The sequence below is a fragment of the Carassius gibelio genome, chromosome A3 (assembly GCF_023724105.1).
Source record: "Carassius gibelio isolate Cgi1373 ecotype wild population from Czech Republic chromosome A3, carGib1.2-hapl.c, whole genome shotgun sequence".
In the NCBI taxonomy this organism is placed as follows: Eukaryota; Metazoa; Chordata; class Actinopteri; order Cypriniformes; family Cyprinidae; genus Carassius; species Carassius gibelio.
In genome coordinates, this window is record NC_068373.1 from 26,417,553 (window position 1) to 26,442,345 (window position 24,793).

The window sequence follows — 24,793 nt, forward strand, 5'->3', positions numbered from 1 at the left end:
CACAATTGCAAATGGACTTTGCAATTCCATTTTAAAGTTGGCAGACACTGTGGATTCGCTTAAATGAAAATGCAAACGGTAATGTGCGATTTGAATTTATATTTGGATTATATCACATTTTATGTGTCCACAAATTGAAAACGCAATAGCAAATACAATTTGCAATTCCTTTTGAATAATGTCCAGAACATCATTCCATAGTTAACAATAGTGACAATAGAACAGAGAAAGTGTTGAGAGAGCACAAAGTTGAAAAAAGCTCAACTTTGTGCAAATGATGAGCAGAAAATGCTGACAACTGTGTGGTTCAGATAATGACATTCATCATGAGTGTTTAAAAATATGTAACCCTGGACCACAAAATCAGTCATAAGTTGCATGTGTATATTTGTAGCAATAGCCAACAATGCATTGTATGGGTCAAAATTATCAATATTTATTTTATGACAAAAATCATTAAGATATTAGAATAGTACTGTTATTATGTTGTATTGCAATTTCTGTGTTTGCTTTTTCTGTGCTGCTGCTGTTGTTGTTTAGAGCCTACAGGTCCTCACAGATTTCCATGTGTTTTTTTTTTTTTGTTTTTTTTTTTACCATATGTAATCTGTGAAGATGACAATTAAACACTTATGACCTTGAGGGAATTAATAATAGGACTGCAATCCAGCAGACTGCAACTAAACAAGTCAAGGAGATTCATAATGTAATATAAGCTTGATAAAAAAAAATATTCATGATAACATTTGTCTAGAAAACCTGTATATTAGTGTGAAATTTTCTGTAAACATGTTACAAGATTATCAAAATATTTTCTGTAACACATGAGTTACATTTGTATGTCTTTAATCTGTCATGATGTTTCTAAAGATCTGACTGCAGTTTTCAGGAAGTCTTGAGGCTTTAACACTTTCTGTGTCTTTAACCGTCTGTCATAATTCAGTCAGTATGGAGCTCAGTAAACTTCCTCTCGTGCTCTGTGAGTATTATTTTATTTCTGTGTATTTTAGTGGATGGTAATTGCTATTGTATTATGTAAATATAATACAAGGGAAGTTGTGGCCTAATGGTTAGAGATTTGGACTCGTAATCCAAAGGTTGTGAGTTCGAAACTTGGGCCGGCAGGAATTGTAGTTTAGGAAAGGAATGTGCAGCTCTCTATCCACCTTCAATGCAGTTACTGAGGTGACCTTGAGCAAGGCACTGGGCGGTGCAGCGTAAATGTCTGCCCACTGCTCCGGGTGTGTGTTCATGGTGTGTGTGTGTGCACTTTGGATGGGTTACATGCAGAGCATGAATTCTGAGTATGGGTCACCATATGTCACATCCATACCGTATGTCACATCACAACTACATGATCAAGTGTTTTAGTATTCCTTGATTTATGTCTTTTCTTGTTGCTCTGAGTTTCAAATCCAGCTCCATGTTATGAGTGAAAGATGAGTTTTAGATAGGAAGAGAAAGTTAGTGCTGTTTGTGAAAGAGAAATGTTATCTGTTGTGATGTGTGTTTGTTCAGTCATTCAGGTTTGTGCTGTTTAATGGTGTTTGCTGAATTAGTTCTGTTAGTTTGTTTTACAGTTCTCTGTCCCTGGTGCCGTAGTAGATTTTCACTAGTACACAGTTAGTAAAAGTATATCTTTATCTGACTGTTTGCTTCAAGTTCCCTAAACAAGTTCAAGTTCTCTCTGCTGATGATGAAATCTATAAAACATCAAACAAATGTTTCAGTGTTTATCTGAACAAACACGCATGTAGTCCCACAACAACATCTTAATATGAGTTACTACTCATAACGGTCACTGTTTTCAGACTCTGGAAGGTTTTTGAAGAAATACTTCAAAATTCAGATGCCAATACAATTTTTGAAGAAATACTAAATTCAGATGCCAATACATCTAGAAAAACAAACTGAGAAACATTTGAGATTAAAATTATGGTATTCCTTTAAACTTTTATGTGTAAAGCATAAAGGAAAATTGGTTAGCTCCATGTTCAAACTGTAATGAGTTTTATTTTTTCTCTTTCTGTTTTAGTGTTGATTTCACACATTCACTCTGGACACACTGAAGGTGAGTGAATTTGACTTATACATTTCATAACAAATGGGTAAGGTCTCACTAACAGTTACAAACCAGATGAGAAAATAAACATTTTGAATATTTACACACCTTATTAAACAAGTTTTATAAATGACCATTAGCAGTGAGAAAATGCATACACTCTAAGAAAAAAAAGGTACAATTTTGTACCAAAAAAGTTACAAACCTTTGTAACTGGGGCAATATATTTTAAGGGTACAGAATTGTCAGCCTGATCTCACAATCAAAACGTAGATATTTAGACTTAAATTAAAACTGTCCAATACGTATGTGCCTTTACGTATTTACAGTGTCATTTACATATTATCTGGACGTAATTACAGGTTCGATACGTATCTAAATTTACGTAAAAACAACCTCAAATATGTACAGATAGAACGTGTTCTCTGGCCGGTCAGTTATCCATAGAAATTTGCTCATGAAGCTGCTTTTCAATGCTTATCTGATTCATTTATATATATATATATATATATATATATATATATATATATATATATATATATATATATATATATATATATATATATATATATATATATATATATATATATATTTATGTATATTTTCCCTTTTTATAATTTTTTTTTGATAAATGTAAGATCCCTATAACGTTACCTCACCCGAACCTAAACCTACCCATTTTATACAGAATGTTAAAAGAATAAAACATAATAAAACACAATTTTAGTAAAAATATAACATTAAAGCGTTATTTTGAGCCACTAACGTTAATCTTACACCTACCCCTAAACCTACCCATAACCATTTCTTAAAACTACATAACGTTACTGTTAACAGACAAACAAACATCATGTTAATCATTTATTTTTTGCGAAAAAATATCAAAAGTGGTACCAAAAGTTGTTCAAATGATAATGAGTTCCAGTCGCAGTCCTCTCTGGAGGTAATAGTTTTTATAGGGTACAGAGCAGAATTTAATTTATTAATCCGTGAAATTATGAATCTGTCTTCTCTCCGTGAAGGCGCACTTGGCGCAGTACTGATTTCAAATGTCTATCAACTGAAACACGACATGTCCCAATCTGTGACAAAACATGTGAGAACCAATGAGAGTTCGATGTCAGTACGTAAACCATGTCGTAACGTTCATGTGGCGCACTGGCTCTATTTTCAAATTCGAATCATAACGAGTGCGGGCTTTGACTGTGACGGACGCTGTTGCTGAGAATGAAGATTAATCGATTGATATGAATATGTTCCTTGCAAACATCTGGATTCTAAAGATATGGAGTACAGCAAACAAATAAAATGGATATTATTTGTAATTTTATGCTGTGATTTTTTGTATCTATGGTTTGCAGCATGCACAGAAATTGTATTTCCTATTAAGTAGATGAGTAAACTGCTTTCAATAAATTCAATAAAAACATTTATTGATATGACAATTAAATACAACAGATTTAAATCATTAAAGCCACGATTTTAATATTAATACATGGGAATTCATATAAAAGTTTTTTTAGCTGCTAACATGTAAGTATTTGTACGTTTTACTGCTATAAATACGTCACAAATAAGTTACAAATAAGTTGTACATTTTTATGTGCATGAAAATGTAAGTAAATGTACGTGTGGAAGAACCAAATTTAACGTAAAAATACACACGTATTCTCATGAGATCATGTTGGAATTGTACCTTAATATAAAGTAACAAATGTATACCATTACAATTTGATTTGTACCATGGGGAACCAAAATATACCTTTTCATTTTTTAAACTTGTTGGTACAATAATGTACCTTCATCACCTAAACTGCATGTGGCAAACACGTTCCTTCAAAACTATTAAAGGCCATTTTCCTTATGAATAACATGCACATTCAACAACTGAAACCAAAATATTTTAATATCAGTAACTGAAAATACAGTACAGACCACAAGTTTGGACACACCTTCTCAATCAAAGAGTTTTCTTTATTTTCATGACTATGAAAATTGTAGAGTCACACTGAAGGCATCAAGGGCTATTTGACCAAGAAGGAGAGTGATGGGGTGCTGCGCCAGATGACCTGGCCTCCACAGTCACTGGACCTGAACCCAATCGAGATGGTTTAGGGGTGAGCTGGACCGCAGACAGAAGGCAAAAGGGCCAACAAGTGCTAAGCATCTCTCGGTGGACTCCTTCAAGACTGTTTGAAGACCATTTCAGGTGACTACCTCTTGAAGCTCATCAAGAGAATGCCATGAGTGTGCACAGCAGTAATCAAAGCAAAAGGTGTCTACTTTGAAGAACCTAGAATATGACATATTTTCAGTTATTTCACACTTTTTTGTTATTTATATAATTCCATATATAATTCCACATGTGTACATTCATAGTTTTGATACCTTCAGTGTGAATCTACAATTTTCATAGTCATGAAAATTAAGAAAACTCTTTGAATGAGAAGGTGTGTCCAAACTTTTGGTCTGTACTGTACATATCAAATACACATAAGTGATTGAACAGTAAAATATTTCCTTGCGAAATGCATTTTTCCAGATTACACTAAATACTTGAAAAATTAACAGAGTATCAGAGTATAAATATTCTTAGCATGTAACACCTGTTCGAATGTGACAGTTGTTAACCTTCTCCCTGAATATCACAGATGTAAAACCAAAGCAACATAAAAAATCTACATCTAAAAAGACATTTAGCAACTATAAAGACATACATTATCCATTCCAACCTTTCAGAACAAGCAAAGTCTCAAGATAAAACATGCATACCACAAAGATTCACTGCAAGATATTTTTGATGAAATCTGAGAGCTTTCTGTCCCTCCATAAACAGCCATGCAACTTACATATTCAAGGCCCAGAACCATAAAGACCTTTATTAAAGTAATCCATGTGAATCCAGAGGTGGTTGAACCTCAGATTTATGAAGTTATGTGAATGCTACGTTTGCACAAAACAAAACAAGTCAAAACAAGACAAAACAAAACAAACTGACAAAGAAACAGTGATCTGCAAGTACCTTCACAAAAGCACCACAATAGATTCATGTTGTGTTTACACAAGAAATTATGCTGTCACATGAATGCACTTTGGATAAATTATTTTGAAAGGTAAATAATGATACATAAACAAAGCTCTGACATCGCTTCATAAAACTGAGGTTAAACCACAGAAGTGAGTGAAATTTATCACTCTGATGCATTTGTTACAGTCCTCGACCTTGAAATGTGTAAGTTGCGTTGCTACCAGTGGAAGGACAGAAAGTTTTTGGATTTAATCAAAAATATCTTTATGAAGACAAACTAAGGTCTTATGAGTGTGAAACAACATGAGGGTGAGTAATTAATGAAATTTTCATTTTAGGGTGAACTTACCCTTTAAGGAAACCTGGAAACATTATATGATGAACAAAGTGAACTTAGTCTTTTATTCACATATAAACACTGAACAAACAGACGCTCAGCCTTACTTGACACATGAGAACAAACTTCATTTGTTCTTGTGGAAGCTCAAAATTGATGTTTAACACAAAAATGAACCTCTTTAATTTTTCCCAATTATTTTGTTTATCGTATCTAATGTGTGTACTGATTCATGTTTACATGTGAATAAAAGCATAAATTCAATCTGTTCATCATATAAAATTATAGTTCTTCAGAAAATCTGGACTAAACTTTTCAGTTCACATGGATTTGTTTTACAATATTTTCATGACATTTTTGAAGAATCAAAGTAGCAGTTGTGTGGACTGTCAATGGAGGAATATAAATCTCTAATTTTCAATAAAACATCTTCATTTGTGTTTTGAAGATAAATGGAAGTCTTAGGGGTTTGGGATGGAATATGGGTGATGATGACAATTTTGATTTTGTGATGAACTAACCCTTTAACAGTTATCTGCAATTGTATAGACATCAGTTAAAGATACTTACTGGTTGTCTTCTTCTGGTCCTGCAAAGTCTTCTCATGGGCATGAAATAGCATCCTCCCCAACAGTAGACACAATATTCACCTGTGTATAAATGCAAAATTCGCATATGTAATGACAATATTACACTATGTGATTCTATAATATATAATGTGAATGACTTGTTTCTTTAGTATAAAGCTCATGAAACATTCAGTAAGTTAAATCTCAGATGTATTCTGTTGCAGACCATAGAAGACTATGTTAGTATCTATTCATTTAAATTTTAGTAGGAAACTTAACATTTATTTACATTTACATTTTATTCATTTTGTACTAACTCTTGCCTCACAGCTTAGGACGCAGAGTTGTTGTATTATAAATGTAAATGTTACTATTACACGATTTCTCAGAAAATATGAGACCAGCTCTGAGACCAGCACTGACAGGTTTTGCATCACCTCTGTGATCTGAAAGTTAAAGACACATTTGCTGAGTTTCAGAGTTCTCTATAAAATGAACAACCTGTAAATGACTTGGAGATAGAGCAGAATCAGGTAATCACTTCTTTTAAAAACAGAGACCGAACAATAGGCATATCACACAGAAAATGCAATTCAATTTGTCTCTATTGCGATATTTTTGTGAACATTAGACTAGACATATTTGACAGTTGTGCAGCAGCTCAATAATAATAAACCCTTTTTTTGTGCATGTGTGTGTGTGTGTGCCTTTAAATTAAAATGAGCTGATGCTCCCAATTCCCATCCAGTGTTGGGCTACTTTAACACTGTTGCTGTAGGTTGTCTGCAGGTTAAATCGACCCCAATAACGTGAAATTTACCCCCGGCATGCAATTTTTACCGGGAAGCCCATCTCAAAATGCGATTGGGCTAGTTATGGGTTAGTTTTTAGCAAAGATTGGGAGGGTTTTGTTGAGAAAACATGTCAACCCTGCTCCTTTCTCAGACGAGTGTGGAGCTTCAAGAGCTCATGCTCGCAAGCATACCGTTGTTATGGTTTAACTGGTGGTGACCATGTTACTGACCTCACTCAATTTTTACGCAGTTTTTTACTACCACATTCCTTCATGATCATTCTGGTAGCACGTGAAGGCTGCATTAGTGAAAACAGGCAGAAGAAAATGGAAGCTTTAGCAACATTTGCCTTACGGAGAGTCAAAAAGCTCTTTTGGAAAACAAATTGTGATGGACTGTATGATGCTTACTTTGTCTGGAGTCTGGACAGTTTTCGCACAAAGCATTGGTATCAATCCCTCTTTCAGAAGCAATCATTGCATTACTCCAGCAATGAACTGACCCTCGTTTGGGGGCCAGTCTACTATAAAATCTTAGCACAAAGTATAGGACTTTTCCAATATTTATTTATTTATTTATTTTTTCAGGATAATTTATTTGAAAATTTAATTTAACAACCATGTCCTCAGCAGTCTATGGAGACTCCTGTGTTTGTTGGTGCATCCCCACACACAACACTTTTAATGGCTCTTTGAAGCTGACGTACCTCCAGCAGCTACAACATAGTCTGGAACTGCTTTTGTAGAGAGTGTTTATGATTTCTGGGATAAAAAACAATGAGTGATTGGATTTTTACAATTATAGGCTGTTGTTTTTCTGTTTGTTTTTTTCACACACTGCGGCCACACAACTGTGTTCATACACCTTAGAAAAGTAATTTTTGCATTCTTTGAAACCTTTAAGCCTTGGGATATGTACATTACTGAAATATAACCCCCAATTTATTATATTATTTACAATATTTGTTGTACTTATGATGTACTGACACAAAGTTCAAATGATTTTTAATGGTCGCTTTGTCGCGTCAAGCATAGACCGACTTTAGCTGCTGTGGCGCGATAACTATCAAGTCCGATGTAAACATGGTGTTATACATTTTTGATTCGGTTAAATGAAAGCATAAAACACACCTTTGAATTTCCTCCTTTCTTTTTCTGATAATTCGAGTTGAGCCTCTCTTAAAGGAACATGCCACTAATTTTGATTTTTTTTTTTTTTTTTTTTTCAAATCCCCTAGAGTTAACAGTTGAGTTTTACTAATTTTTTATCAATTTACACAATCTCTGGGTCTGGCGGTAGCACTTTAGCTGTATTTTATCATAGACTATTGAATCAGATTAGACTGTTATCATTTCCCTTAAAAATGACCAAAGAGTTTTGATACAGTATATTTCCTATTTAAAACTCGACTCTTCTGTATTTACATCGTGTACTAAGACTGACGGAAAATGAAAACTTGTGATTTTGTAGGCCGATGTGGCTCGGGAACTATACTCTCATTCTGGCGTAATAATCAAGAAACTTTGCTGGCGTACCACGGGTGCAGCAGGTGCAGTTTAGCTAGAGATTATTTTTCAGCACTACTTAGAAGGGGCACTGTGCTTCCTGCTCTCCACTGTTTGAAAATTATGTTAACGGCTGCTATGACTTCAGCCCGCCAAGTCTTGTGTTGCGATGCCTAATAGATATTTAAGAGTTACATTGGGCAGTTTTGAGCAAACACCATATTGTACATGTAGTTGTGATCATTTAACACGAAATAAATTCATTGCATTTTTAAAAAAATGTAACATTATACAAATGGCTAAATCTATTTTGCGCATAGCTCCATGAACTAATTTAAGCTATTCATTTTTCTTTGAGTAGCTGAAACATTTTCAACTTGTTGACAGGGGCGGGTCTACGTGGTGGCCAGGGGCACCCCCCCCCCATGTAAGACATATCTAATCAATTCTGTAATACATTTTCATTTTCATTTTGCAACTTATAAAGCATTAAAATTAGTATCCATTTTACATGTTAAAACTGGTGTATGAAATGGCAAATTAAAATTATTTAATTTAATTTTCATTTTGCTCCAAACGTTGCACGAATGTATTGGAAAATGTAAATGTAAATACAGAAATGCATTGTCATTTTACATTTTGCATTGTCATTTTGCATATTACATCCCAAATTGAATATTGCTACCCATATGCTTCCATACCAGTCATGCATGAAAACTTATTTTTCACCTAAATTTTAACTTTGAAATTAAGATCTTTTATACACCTTAATTTCAGTTGTACCTTGAAAGGTACCAAACAATATCATCAGAGGTCTTTACTGTACTTTCAAAGTTACAGTTATTGATAAGGTACAAAACTGTTCTTTGAGAAACATTATTTGTACCATCGTGTACATTTGTTTTTCTGAGAGTGTAGCAAGTACTATTCCTTGCACAATGTCCAAATGATTTCATAAGATACAAGTGACCACACCCCCCATCAGCTACAGAGAACAAAATTTCAACACTTGTGAACACTTGTAAGCTTTACAAGTTTGGGGGAAGTGATGGCCTAATGATTAGAGATTGTGAGTTTGAGTCTCGGGCAGGGGCGGATTTAGACATTTTGGGGCCCAAGGCAAACACAGACATGGGGCCCTCTACATCTCTTGTTTCCCTCCTTTTGACAATCCTTATTTAAAAAAAAAAAAAGCCCTACTTGTTACTTCTCTTCAGCAGTCTTCACACAGCAATGATGTATAGACATCTGGAGTTGTAACTGTAAGAAAAAAAGAAGAAAAATAAAAAGGATAAATTCTATCCTTGCTCTGAACTGGGCCTCTCTGCACTATTAAGCAGCGTTCTTTGTCAGTGAGATGTTTTGGCCAGAGTGCTTGGTCATCTTCAAGTTCAAGTGTTACACATTGGTCAGAATAGCCGTGTTTCCACTACCGAGCTAAGACCGGGTGTGCTAGTGCGTGCCAGGGCCAGTCATGTTTCCACAGTCACTTCCGGGGCTTGATCGTGCCTCGCCGGGGCTTCCTCGGGGCCAACGGCCAGGTTTTTTCGGCCCGACGAAAACCTTGGGCCAAAGCGGGCCAGCTGGGGCTAGAGGAGGGGTTATGAACAAAGGCAGAGTTTCTGTGTCTAGAGAGCGTCAGCGTGGATAATTTCAGAAAGATAACAGCTTTAACACCAGCATTAACGACGTTTTAAAATAAGTTGAGCTCAAAACTCACTCTTAGTTCGCAGCAAGTGTTTGCTTGATCCGATGTGGATTATTATCACTAAACAAGGCAGAAATATTTATAAGCGATGTAAAAGACTATGCACGCTAACGTTACCATAGTAAACATGGTAAATATGACCGCTTGGATAAATCAGACGTCAGCTTCTTATTCTCTATCACAACTGTGTATTTATTAAGTAACATTTTATCTGTCGTCTAGTTTCAAGAGTTTAGCTCCAGGTTGCATATCATCAAAATATAATAATGATTTTTGTTCGGGAGCTTTTATAAAAATAGAGAGTCTGCGCTGAGGATCATTTCAGAAAGATAACAGCTTTAACACCAGCATTAAACACTTTTTTTTTAAATAAGTTGAGCTCAAAACTCTCTTTCAGTCAGCAGCGAGTGTTTGAAATAACTTGATCCAATGTGGATAATCACCATACAAGGCAAAAATATTTATAAGCGATGAAAAAGATATGCACGCTAAACATGTTACTATAGTAAACATGGTAAATATGACCGCTTGAAGAAATCAGACGTCAGCTTCTTATTCTCCAACACAATCGTGTAGCCTATTAAGTAACTTATATTATCTTTCACAAGCCTCGTCTCGAGAGTTTATCTCACGTTGCCTATCATAAAAGAATATAGCCTAATAATGTTTTTTGTTCGGGAGCTTTTATAAAAATAGAGATATTATCATTCATTCTAAATGTGACGACTATACTGTGGCTAATAAACAGAAACAGACTCGACTGAATAAGCAGGCTATTTTCATAAGCGTTAAAAATAAATAAATAAAATAGAAATAAGTGTATTTATGTGTGATTAATTTTGAGTCCTGATAAATTAAATCAATTCTATAGTTAAAACATCGATGCTTTTGAATTTGAATATATAACAAAGCATGCAAACAAACAGGGCCGACAGTGGAAATGCGGCTAGTGACTGCTAGTACTCATTACTCATCAATTTTGCTAAAAACTTTTTGCTTTCCTCCTGTTTCTTCCTTTTTTCAGCACCGCTTGGGTAGCTTCGCTTCATTTTTACTGTCAACACTCTCTCTGTACACTCTGTCTATCACTGTCAATCACTTCTTCTTCGTCAGTTTTTTTTAGCGCATTACAGCCTTGTCACTTTCGCAGATGCGCAGTAAGTGAAATAATGGAATAGTCCAATGTAGTGAGGTGGGGGGGGGGGGGGTGCTCCTGTCTGCGACACTAATGATTTGATGCCATTTTTCGCAAATGGAGTTTTAGAAATGTATATTTTGCACGAAGTAAAAAAAAAAAAAAAATCTTTAAGCAAGTTAATGGGGCATTTTGGGGGCCCCTAGGTAGCTCGGGGCCCAAGGCAATTGCCGACCTTTGCCTAATGGTAAAGTCCGCCCCTGGTCTCGGGCAGTCAAGAATTTTAGGTGGGGGAAGTACAGTGCTCTTTCAACCCTCAATACCACTACTGAGGTGCCCTTGAGCAAGGCACCGAACCCCAAACTGCTCCCCGGGTGACAAAAGATCTATACCTATGTTGAAATAGCAAATGAGAAGTGTGTGTTTGCAAGTAGATGATAACAATTTCCCATTATGCTATGGAACATTAGCCATATAATCCTATGAATTAAAATGAGGAATGTGGGTATTTTATAAAGTGTATTTTGGATTAAAAAAAGGAAGAAAGAAAAAACATATATTTTTATTTATTGCAAAATTTCCAAAAATGCACAAATGTATATAAAAAAACATCAATAAACTGAGTAAAATTACATTTTTGTTTTAAAAAATTATTATCGTCCCATTTGTTGTCTGGGGTCTCTGGAGATGCCAAATAGCACGAGCGTATCCTCCAAATGAACACCACATAAGGGGTTTAATTTAAGATCCCAAAGAGCAGTTTTAAGTGCTTCTCCTCAAAGTGGTTAAAAAGTGTTCAGATATTTAGGGGTTAAGCACCAAACATGTGTTTGCTGATAACTTTGAACCTGGACTAAAAACAAGATCCTTCTCTTTATCTCAAAATTAAGATATTTTCAATTTCTGTAATATTGATTATGAGGCATTGTAAAATATATTTTAGTTTCACTACCTCTTGGTCAGAATTTTTTATAATTAATGTTTTTTTTGTTTTTTGTTTTTTTTTTATCTCTACTTAGACATTTAGAATTTTATCAAACTGTTGTACCTGCAAAACACTTTGTTGAATGATGTCTCTCTCTGACTGCTGCCATTCCTGATGTGTCATGGTGGGTTGAGCTCTGTGCTGCTGACCTAAAGGATGTGGTTTTGAACTATTCCTAGCATGGTTTAGTTGCAAAAGACTTTGATCTCCCTTTACTCTTTGCATTATGCTGAACGAATTTTGACCTCACTTGTTCCTGTAATTGCTTGCAGCTGCATTTATCTAATTGTCTATGAAATTAAAATGCACTTATAAGATTTATCAGGGTTTTTGTGGGACTTAAATAAGATTAATTAATAAATAATACAAAAAAACTAAATATCTGGTTTGCCAATACAGTTATCTACACATCATTAATATATATTTACTTAACTTATAAAATAAATATATGAATTCTTCTTTTCTGAGAAACTAAATAAAATAATCTAAAAAAATAATAATTTGTAATATTATAACATAAAATTAAGCAAAATCACAAGCTTTTTTGTGAATATGAGCATGACTGCAACTTTATACAAACCTTCAACAAACAAGTTAATAATAAGTGAATAACATTTCAGACACAATTTAATAAAATAAAAAAATTCCAAACAAATCCATTTCAGAATTGCTGTATGTTTCTAAGCAACACACAGTAGGGATTTATTACTGAATGTATCAGCTGGTTTGAACATATTGGTTGAATAAATTATTCTGTGACTTACTCATTAAATGATTTGCCACCACCTATAGCCTACTAGTGGTTTTAGTTAGAAATTCATATTCATTTTATTTTTCCATTATATTTTTTCAGCTTCTGTGCCACCCCTGCAGTGCAACAATGAATTCTGTTTTTTTTTGTGATCTAATTTGACTGGTAACAGTTCAGAATAGTCTTATTATTACTGTATTTCTTGATTCAAAATTAGTTCCCTTTCAAGGGAACTTCAAACTGCGTCCTCTAGGGGGGCGCTATGGGGAACACCTTGTTGTGACTCGTAACTGAAGCATACAGTAAATTGAAAAAAACACAAACTTGTTGGCAGGCGAGAGCCTCTGCGTTAGTACCTGCGCAACTATAAACAGGCACCAGGATAACACGTCAATGTCTTCTTCGTCTTGACTAACTGTTCTGTTAGAAGCGTGCATCTGAACCAGTAAGAGCGATCTTTCTCTGTATATCATGGCGACTACTAGCAAGCGTTTAGACAATGTGTGCATCCATGTTGGCCTTATTTGAAACCCGGTGACACACAATCTTTGCGTCATTTGTTTGAGTGAAGAGCATGAATGCGATGTCTTTGAGGAGGCAATCTGCGTGCATTGTGAGCGTTTTTTTTTTTTTTTTAAATTAAAAAGATCTGTTCTTGTTCGTCTCTCTTTCCGAGGAAAAAAAGGAAAAAAGGCAGCCATCTGCTTCCCGAGGTTCAGGACTGGAGGAGAATGAGCTCATGAGATATAAGTGGACCTGTCTGAATGATTGAAAGAGGGACTTTCCCTTTCGCGCTCCGTAATGGCGGCAGACGAGAGAGAGCCTCTTATCAGGAGGATAATGTTATATCTTTTCTGTGCTCTGCTGGATTTTTACCCAGGAAAAGCAGGAGATATTTGAGGATGGTGAAGAAGCTAAGGCTGAGCATTCTTAATCCTCCTGCCTTGCATATGTAGAGCTGTTGGAGGTTATGGATCACGCCAAGGCAAAGTTGGACTTGCCATGAAAGTGCGCTGAGAAGGTGACGCCGTGAGGCTGCCTTGATGAGCTTTCTGACCATATCCCTCCAGCTCAGGTGAACTTTCCATTTCTGCATGATCTCCATACAGAGATCGAAAATAAATGAAAGGCCATTTTCTTCTCGCATCCATCGGTTTCAGCAAAAGAGTTTTGCCGACATTGAGGCGATGCGCAAAAATGTCTATGAGAGGATGCCCCCTGTAGAAAGAGCTTTCTTTGTGTGGGGGAGACACCCTCTCTTAATCTTCCTCATTGCCATTTAAGCCCCTTCAGGAAATACATCTCACTTAAATGGCAAGGCATACACAGCAGCAGGTCAGGCTGTGGCTTTATTACACACGATGGTGGTGCTTCAAGCATATCAGACTGATCTGCTCAGAGACCTGGATAGAGGCGAGGGCCTTTCTCCTGATCAAGTAGCTGAGCGCCGCCGCACCACAGATCCCTACCATGCTACCAAGCAGGCTGCCTCAACCATGGGCAGGACTATGGTGGCACATGGTGGTGGCAGAGAGACATCTGTGGATGAACCTGGCAAGAAAAGAAAAGCCTATCTTCTCGATGCTCAGTTTTCGCCTTCTGAACTTTTCTGTATTTCCGTTGAGTCAGTGATCGAGAGGTTCAGGGAGATGAAGGCTCATTACGCTGCTTTCAGATCCTTCGTTCCACGAAGGTGCAGGTCTGAGCCCAAACAACATAGGGGTCCTTGCCTGTCTCGATCTGAGGATCAAAGACAGGCACAAAAGACTAGTGTAGTGACTCACACTTCTCCCCCACCTGTGGGCAGGGGTAAGAGGAATCGTGGGTCATGGGGAGGTAAGCAAAACCTAAGGGATGTTATCCAGACGAGGCAGTGTTCTCTTCTGAATCAAAGCAATACTGAGGTAACTACGCATTCCCTTTAGTGATTTTTAACTTCTGCTTTTACCTACAGTGTTTACTAAACACTCGCCAGCACCAGCCATCTGGCTTCATGTTCCGGTAGCTGAGATCACAGGTTTTTGCGGGAGCCTCTTTGTTCATCAGGCCTGGCACAGTACTGCAGGGAATTTCATGGATGTCCGGCCAGGTCACCCTGAGGGGTCTCCTGGCTGCTTAGTTGTGCTGTCCCATCCAGTGGGAAGTGGAGGTGGCAGTTACAGAAGTCTTCTTGTATATGCTGCCTCAGGTGATGCTCCCGTCCCCAGAGGTTTGTAAAATTTGAGGTTGCCTCTCCCGTGAGGTTCAGCACCTCTGCAATGCTTTCGGAAGCTTTAGGCACACAAGCTAAGCTCTGTGCACTTTCTAAAATCCACCTAAGTGTTAAGTGTGCACTTAAGACTCTGCACACTTTCTGAAATCCTGTATGGTAAGGGTTACGCGCTCTGCCTCGTAACTCTGGTTAGACCTTGGTTCCTTGGGCTCCATTCAGCCAGTGTGTATTTGTTTATACACTTCTAGCATCGCTTCCTTCAATAGGGAAGGTTGTAGAGGCTATTTGGGTGATTCTCATTGTAGTTTAGCAGCGCTCCCTTTGTCCAAGAAGGGTCGCCCATGAGTGCCCTACTCTGAGCTCAGAGTTCTCCTCTCGTATGAGAATGAGTTCTCAGTTTTTTTTCCCCAGAGGGCTCCAGTATTATTTCCACAGATCGATTTGATGACTCTCAAACATAACGTTTTGAGAGGCACCATTCCATCTTTGAGTTACCACGAGAGCCCCTCCTTAGAACAGTATTTGAAAATCCATGCTATGGGAAGTGTTCACATGAACACATGTGTTCACATGTTTTCCTGGTGCCTGTTTATAATTGCGCAGTAGTAACTAGTTGGTCTCTAGTTCTGGTCTCAGTTTTGGTGTTCTTGACTACAATTATTGATGTAGATTGATGTAAATTATTGCTTTAGAAAACAGGCCAAAAATAAGGAACAACATCAGTTTTTTTCTTCTTTTTTTGTGGGAAAAAAAATCATAATCTTGATTTTATTTTTTATTTTATTTATGTATTTATTTATTTATTAGCTTTTCTTTAATTGATTTTAAGTGTTAAATACATTTTCATAATTTGAGAGCAGTTGCACCAGCACCACTAAGTTCTACAGATGGTGGCGCCAGGAGCAGATTTGGTAGCGCTGTCCAAATCCGTTGAAGGATTTTTAGGCTGCATTAATTAGGTAAACTTGAACCGGAAACACTTTCTGACTCTGACTTTGCTGCAGCCTGGAATTTAACTACTGGTTTCGTCTGGTCAGAGGAGAACTGGCCCCCCAACTGAGCCTCGTTTCTCCCAAGGTTTTTTTCTCCATTCTGTCACCGATGGAGTTTCGGTTGCTTTGACACAATGTATTTTGTTTAAAGCGCTATATAAATAAAGGTTACTTGACTTGACTTGCCTGTGGGTGGTGTGGGGGGTATTCAAAATAAAGGTAATTTAATAAAAAAAATTGCTATTGTTTTGCATTAATAAGTCCAACTACTCATAGTATTTCATTTTTATTTTATTTATTTATTTATTTATTTATTTTTATACAGATTTAAAGCACTAAGCCTCAGTTAAGATGCATACAAAATGTACTTATATTAACAACATTAACAGGTGCAAAATGTAACTTTTATATACAGAAAATATATGTACTGTTACCATATTCCACTCTTATTAAATTTACCATTATTTTTCTAGCATTTGGAACTGACCAACTTGAGTGATTATGTGTGATTTAGAAGCAAATTGAAGAAAAGTTGGTTACTTTTCTTACTTCATACACAAAAAAAGTGTAAAATAATAGTGATTTTATAATTTCAAAATAGCCTATAGAGAAAAAATAGAAATTAATGATTAATAAGCCAATAAGTGTTCCTCTGCTGCTGTCCACTGTTTATAGTTGTGGTTTGATGTATTTTTACAATTTTACACAAATGTGTGTGTTTTTCACAAAGTATATTTTGTTCATCCCATTAAAAATAACATTAAAACTGGATCATCTTAGAGTTTAAAAGTGCTGGAAATAGTGTGAAATGCTTGGAAGTCATTGAAAAGTGCTTGAATTTATCTCTCAAAAGGTTGTACTAACCCTGAAATGAATGATATAATGCATTTGACTATTTCTACCACAACACCATGGTTACAGTCAGCGTTGCCACTTCTGGATTCCTGACGTACAGTATGTCAGTGCTGTTTATAACAGAGATTTCTGTGTAGAATTTCAATGATTCTCACTGAATCTCGCAGTAACCTTATCATTGGATCTCGCAGCCCCATTGCATTTTGCAGTAACACTGTCTCGAAATCAACTTTGGCTCCCGAGTAAAGCTGTTCTGAGCTCGGACAAGTTTGTGGACGTTGCGGTCCGAGCTGATAAACGGTCCATACTGCGCTGCTGAAACATAGAGCGGTTTAGTTTCGCTTAATCGTTTTCATTTAGTTTGCCGTTCTCAAATGCAACAGAAATGGCAGAGCTCATGAGTTGTGCAACGCGATGGTCACGCCAGTGCAACTGCTCAAAAGAATTTGTCGCACTTGTAGAATAAATGGCTGCAAAAGGTGACCATTTGGTCACAGTCTGGAGCCTTGCCCAAATTTGATTTCCATATTTCACTTCGTCTAGACACGTTACAGTGAATTCAATAATGCTCCAAATGATGAGTTGGTATGATAGGATGGTTTAGATTATTCGCATTAAAAGAGTTAATAACTAAAAAGAAACAATTAGTATAATACCGTTAGCCAAAACAAACTTATTGTAAACAATGATTTAAATCTGCGGCGTCTACCAAAGTTCAATGAGTCCATTACTTCATTCACTAAGGACGCCATATTTAAACAATATTTCATATGACTAACATTCTTTAGCCAGCAAGTATCACTACAGTATATAGACATTAACAAATTAAACGGCTCGTACACCATGTTTACAAATGAGAGAATAAAACCTTGTGCTGAAATATTTTCACAACTTATGCTACTATCATGATTTTATACTGACAGATATTCCTAAACCAACATGTGATGCCACAGAGTTCATTGTTCACTGACACACTCTTTACGTTATTAAATGTTTGATTTCTCTATTTCAGATAGAGTCCAGACAGTTTTAGGTGTTTCTCCACAGAAGTGGTTGGCTGAAGGAGATCCAGTGACTCTGATCTGTGAAGTTTACGGCAACTCTACAGGCTGGACATTCAGCTGGTACACTCTAAATGTTTCATCAGGTAAGATACAGTATAATGTGCTTCATGTGGAAACAACTAAATTAATGTGGTATAATTATTATTCTTTTATTATCTGTGTTTTTGTTCTGTAGCTGTTATTTTACTCCACTGCGGAAGATTCTATAATGATAATAAATTCGTTGTATGTGAATACCTGGCAATAAAGCTCGTTTTGATTTTGATTAATTGGTTTTATTAATTGGTTTGTTGTGCATGTACTAGTGGCCATTAATTCCTGAGCTTTGATCTGGCCTTGTTACAGTTAAACTGAATACACTGAATTACCCCAAAAAGCACAATGTATAATTGTAAAAGCAAAAAGCAAAAGCTCCTTAATGTGAAATCTACATGAATTCTCATGTTTTGTAGACAACAGATATAATTTTCAGCTGCTCTCAGACAGCAGCAGAGGAGCTGGAGGAAACTACACTGTCAGTTCTGCTGCTCTAAAACACACAGGAGTTTATGTGTGCAGAGCAGAGAGTCGAGAACCAGCATATAACACAACCTACAGCAACACACAGCCAGTATGGGTCAGTGGTGAGTTTGAACAGGATCAGTTTGAATGAGACAGAACTGACACAAGAATGTATGAGAGTGTGTTGTATGATACAATGAATGTTGCATCTAGAGTCATATAAAGAGAAATCAGCATTTTCTTGGTATTTTGAGGACTATGATGTATGATGAAATCAGACAGTTTCAAAATTTCAAAATTCCTCTCCAGTTCGTAATAGAGGAAATAGTCAATCAAAACTGAAGCATGACTCTGTATGGAACACAAATGTTACTGCTATTATCATTAAAGGGTTACTCCACCCCAAAATTTCCCGTGTCATTTCAAACCTGTAAAAGTTTTGTTCGTTTTCTGAACACAATTTAAGATACAAACCCGATTCAAATTGTGAGTAAAAAAAAGGAATGGAATAATTTACAAAAAATCTCATAAACTTATATTTTATTCACTGTAGAATATAGATGACTTATCAAATGTTGAAAGTGAGACATTTAGAAATTTGGAAATATGGACATGGATTTCATGAGAGCTACACATTCCAAAAAAGTTGGGACAGGTAGCAATAAGAGGCTGGAAAAGTTACATGTACATATAAGGAACAGCTGGAGGACCAATTTGCAACTCATTGGTCCCTATTTGCCCCGATTTTGTGTTTTTTTTTTTTTTAACGTAATGTGCAATAAACCAATCAGAGTCTCATCATCCATTCCCTTTAAGAGCCAGTTGCACTCGTGCTATGACAGATTTTCTATTTACACTGCGGAATTTGGCAAGCGCGAAGACAAAACGCGTCTCCGAGATGAAACGTAGCTGCTCATGTGCCAGCAAATAGATAGCTTAATTCTGATACATGCAATGAATATCCATTGTGACATATTTATTTATTTATATTTAATTAGCCTACAAAAAATTCTTATGCATTGCAATCCTTTTAATTTTTAATATTTGACATGTTTGTGTGCTGTTGCGCATCCCTGTGTTTAATAAGCAGCGTGTACGCTCTAACATTGTGCCAGACTTAAGACCAGGTTTGAATTGGTCTATGCCGCAGTCTATTTTCAGCTCCTTAGAATTGTGCCTTCAATGCGCCTGAACACACCTCTTTTTTAGACCATGGGCACAAAAATGAGCTCAAATGCATTTGCTAATTAAACAATGTGGTGCAGGATGGGAAAATGCGTACAGCGTCAGACTGAAACTAGCAAACTAGTGTATTATAGAGACCATTAGGTCAATTGGCAACATGATTGGGTATATTCTCAGAGTGGCAGTTTCTCTCAGAAGTCAAGATGGGCAGAGGATCACCAATTCCCCCAATGATGCGCAAAAAATAGTGGAGCAATATCAGAAAGTAGTTTCTCAGAGAAAAATTGCAAAGAGTTTGAAGTTATCATCATCTACAGTGCATATTATCATCCAAAGATTCATAGAATCTGGAACAATGTGCGTAAGGGACAAGGTCAGAAAACCATACTGGATGCACGTGATCTTTGGGCCCTTAGACGGCACTGCATCACATACAGGAATACTACTGTAATGGAAATCACAACATGGGCTGAGAAATACTTCCAGAAAACAATGTCGGTAAACACAATCCATATTCTCTGTTGCCGGCTAAATCTCTATAGGTAAAAAAAGAAGCCATATCTTAACATAATCCTGAAGTGCAGCCATTTTATCTATTAGGCCATTTTTTGTTCCTTTTAAAACATACTCCACAAAGTGATTTACCCGTCACAGCTGGAACTCTGTCCAAGCGATCGGGTTCCCCAAAACCATCAATTCACAAATCAGAGTAATAATTCTGTTCCCTTAAACAATGTTTCCGTAAAAGCAAGTTGGCATGCACACTTATACTCCTTAAGGAACTTAACATTTGCCTAAAACCCAATTTATTGGACTGAACGTTAGCCAACATAAATATAGGGAGAGGCCTGTTGTTGTCTCTTCAACTTCTGGTGCACCACGCCTTTCCCTCTTCCTCACCTTTTTTGGCATGGATATCCATCCTCGTTTCATCTCAGTAATACGACAGAATAACTTATGCTGGTAATGCCTTCAGAAGATCCACTGTGCCAACTTCAGAGTTACGTAGTAGTAGGAAAAACTCCAATACTACTATATAGGTATACCATATAGGTTCATGGAAGTTGCAAAAAAAAAAAAAAAAAAAACTATTGTCTTTTCAAACAATTGTCTTCTCAGGTATTTCTCCTCGAGTCTCTCTGATCATCAGTCCCAGCAGAACTCAACACTTCACATCTGTCTCTCTCTCTCTGAGCTGTGAGGACCAGAGTAACTCTAATAGATGGAGAGTGAAAAGATACACGGAGAGTTTGGGTCTGGAAGATTGTTCATCATCACTGTGGGTATCACAAACAGGTTCTACGTGTACATTCATCTTTACCAGCAAATCAGACACTGGAGTGTACTGGTGTCAGTCTGAATCTGAAGAAAAATATGATCCTGTTAATATCACTGTACACTGTGAGTCTGTTTATTTATTTATTAATTTCACTGGTAGTTTACAATCAATACACAAAGCAGGTTGATTAAACAAGTGCAGGAAGCATCAGTGAGCAAAAAACACTCAGGGCAGGCAGTACAAAACAAATTTAGTTTTATCATAAAACATAAAAACCTTTATTTTTTGTCATCATATTTTTTATAGTCTTACTATTTACCAACAGCTCATGTTTCCTCTTTTTCTGTAGTAGGTGTGATTCTGGAGAGTCCTGTTCATCCTGTGACTGAAGGAGATACTCTGACTCTACGCTGTTTATATCAAAATTCAACTCCAACAAACCTCAGAGCTGATTTCTATAAAGATGGATCACTCATCCAGAATCAAACTACAGAGATGATCATCTCTATTGTCTTAAAGTCACATGAGGGTTTCTACTACTGCAAACACTCAGAGAGAGGAGAGTCACCCAAGAGCTGGATCTCAGTCAGAGGTGAGAGTCAGTAGAAACTGTGAGCTGATTTATTTCTTCTTATGCTCTCATTCAGATATAGTACATGATAAAGTGCTTGTGTGTCTGTTTTTCAGTGTTTCATTCAGAATCTCAGATCTCGGTCCTCCACACACTCAGTTCTGTTCTGGCAGTTTGTCCATATCTGCTAGTGACAGTCGTGCTGATTTTCAAATGCTGCAGGATGAGAGGTAAAAGGTCTTTATTAATGTATTCAATGATATGATAATTATTTAAGTTCAATAATCATCATATTTACACCAACAAATGAGTCAATCATATCATACATTATGTGGCTATCATCTTTGGCCTTCTTCTTGAGGGTTTGTTCTTTGCAAAGTTGTTTCAGAAACAATGTTTAATAATGAATAGACTCCATCTCTCCCTGTGTATCTTTTTTCCCTAGAAATATTCCCTCATTGACACATACATTTTTTGTTGTCAAATTTATTTCCGCTAAGTAAATAATGAAAATATTGTTTTGTGTGTGTGTATTTAACAGGTACATGTTGAAGATGAAGAAGCTTTAATTTAATCGGTTGTGACGGTAAAAAAACGTCATCTTCAGATATTGACTGCAGTCATTATCAAAAGTGAAGATGACGTTTAGGATCGCTCTGTGTCTGCATGAAAAACATAAGTCATTCCTGATTCACGATGATTAACTTTTTGACATCTCATGGTTGTTAAAGTCAACATGAACCTGAATTACTAGCCCACTTGACCTTCATTAATTTCAGGTCTATATAGCATACTTACATACATAAATGTTGTGCATGCGTACAGTGGAAAATGAAATCCTTAAACTAAATTATTATTATAATTTTTTTTTTTTAATGAAGCCTAGATTATAATCCTAGTCATGGTCTTTTTCAAAAGACATTTAGACACTTTTTACTGAATTAAAAGCAAGCAGTAATGTAACTGAATTTAAAGCAACATTACAGAAGCTTACATTTATTTTATAGAAAGTAAATATGCAGAAATGCAAAAATGTTGTCAGTGTTGCCAACTAAGATGTTCTAAAAAGGCTATTTAAACATAGGATACTACATAAACATCACGGGCTAATACACAGTCTTTAACTTGATTTTTAACTCTTTATTGATATTTTTCTGCTCCTCTTCTTTGCATCACTTAGAGCCTTGTGCCCCTGGTCATTTTAATTTTTCACTAATGTTTTAGAAATGCAGAGCCGGACAGTAACGGAGTATATTTACTTCAGTACAGTACTTAAGTACAATTTTGAGGGATCTGTACTTTACTCAAGTATAATTTTTGGGGAGTACTCATGTACTCAAGTACATTTGAGAGGCAAATATTTTACTCTTTACTCCGCTACACTTCTATCCATAACTGTAAGTACCCGTTAATTTATTGTTTACCTTTCAAACTTGATCGGATTGTGCAGGCGCCACTGATTGGGACAGCCTATCAGCAATTACCTTCAGCTTTCCAACAAAGACTTCATGATATTTGATTGAATTGAAGTACAGTACGCACACACACACACACACACACACAGAGGGCCCTATAATACACCCGACGCAATGTGACGCAAAAAAATAGGTGTGTTCAGGCACATTGATGGCACAATGCTATTTTAAGGAGCTGAAAACAGACTGGGCCATAGACCAAGTCAAATCTGGTCTAAAGTCTGGTGCACTGTTTTATTATTTGTTATATAAAGAGCGTACACGTGTCACAGTGTCTGGTTTGTGAATGCCTACATGTCATAATGGATAGTCATCGCATGTATCAGAATTCAGCTCCATTTCGTCTCGTAGACGCGTTCTGTCTTCTCGCTTGCCAAATTCCACCTTGTAAATAGCAAATCCGTCATGGCACGAGTGCATCTGCGCCATACGCTTTACACTTTGAGCTTAGATCGTTAAAATAGGGCCCAGAGAGTTGTCAAACAGAGGGCCCTATTTTAACTAATCTAAACGCAAAGCGTAATATGCATGGCGCAGGTGCACTAAGGGCGTGTCCAAATCCACTTTTGCTATTTTAACGACAATAAAACGGTCCGTGCGCCAGAGCACATTTTTGGAATGGGTTGTCCCTATTCTGTTAATAAGTAATGGGCGTGACATGGTGCCATGGCGGATGGCTATTTTCATGGCAGAATCTGTTGGCGGAAAAGCTGAACGCTTCTCAAGTGAAGAAACCGATCTGCTCATGTGCGCAAGCAGATCATCTACGGGACAAGCAGGAATCCAGCAAAGCTTTCCGAGGTGAAGAAGCACTCTAAAAATGGCTGGGTTAAAAATAACCCAATTGGCAACCCAGCACTGGGTAAATATTGGACAGAACACGTGCTGGGTTAAAGTAACCCAGCATGCTGGTCTACACATTTTAACCCAGCATGCTGGCTTATTGAGAAAACCCAAGATAGAGTCATTTTTACCATTTGTGGGTTTGCATTTTTATTATTCTGGGTTATTCTTGCTGGGTTATTCTCATAATTTCACTTTTACTTAACAAAGCAATCATGGATTAATAAATAATGAAGAATACAGGTTATTTAGACTGTTAAAAATATGTTTAATGCCATCTGACATTCAAAAACTTGTACCAATGACAAACAACATGGAATTTTCCCTTTTTTTGTTTCCAGCAAATGCAAAATAAATAATTAAAATAAAAATCACAGAATTACAGTTGCAATAAATAATAATTTTTTTTCTGAATGACCTGTGTCTAGCTGTTTAACTATTACATTGACATATTTAGCTATTTAAATACACAGTGAAATGACATTAACAATTAACATTCTTTAAATTTAAAGATGTCCTTAAATTTATATCAAGTATATAAAGACTCCTATGTAGGTAGATGTGCACTGCTTAGTGTAGTTCAACATATAGTTCACCCAAAAATGAAAATTATGTCATTTATTACTCAACTTCATGTTGTTACAAACCCGTAAGACCTTCGTTCATCTTCAGAAGACAAGTTAAGATATTTTCGATGATATTCGAGAGATTTCAGACCAGGGTGAATAATTAACAATTTTCATTTTTGGGTGTACTATTGTCAAACACTTAAGCTCTGAAGCAAAGATCTACACCTGAGAGCAGTGTAGTCTGCTATAGAGCCTGTCTATGGAAGGACAATTTTCAAAAGGAATTGCAAATTATATTTTCAATTGTGTTTTCCACATGTGACAAATTGTGACATAATCCAAACACAATTGCAAATCTTGAACAAAAACACTG

The 24,793-nt window shown here is 36.4% G+C and overlaps 2 protein-coding genes across 2 annotated transcripts in view; both read left to right on the forward strand.

Annotated features, from left to right (window-relative positions):
* LOC127953780 (basement membrane-specific heparan sulfate proteoglycan core protein) overlaps window positions 1-24,793 on the forward strand; it is a 287,372-nt gene that overhangs the window by 133,653 nt on the left and 128,926 nt on the right. The window lies entirely within an intron of this gene.
* LOC127953829 (low affinity immunoglobulin gamma Fc region receptor III-like) lies at window positions 890-24,179 on the forward strand. The gene is made up of 8 exons (XM_052553164.1): window positions 890-979; window positions 2,036-2,071; window positions 17,946-18,080; window positions 18,450-18,620; window positions 20,803-21,084; window positions 21,312-21,554; window positions 21,650-21,763; window positions 22,075-24,179. Exons 1-8 carry the CDS (start codon window positions 949-951, stop codon window positions 22,083-22,085), a joined length of 1,023 nt encoding a protein of 340 aa, XP_052409124.1. The 5' UTR covers window positions 890-948; the 3' UTR covers window positions 22,086-24,179.

Bases quoted from the DNA above. Each gene is read 5' to 3' on its own strand.
- LOC127953829 (XM_052553164.1), top strand. From the start codon at position 949: ATGGAGCTCAGTAAACTTCCTCTCGTGCTCT. The intron at 980-2,035 runs GTGAGTATTATT...TTTCTGTTTTAG, and splicing joins TAAACTTCCTCTCGTGCTCT to TGTTGATTTCACACATTCAC. The intron at 18,081-18,449 runs GTAAGATACAGT...CATGTTTTGTAG, and splicing joins CACTCTAAATGTTTCATCAG to ACAACAGATATAATTTTCAG.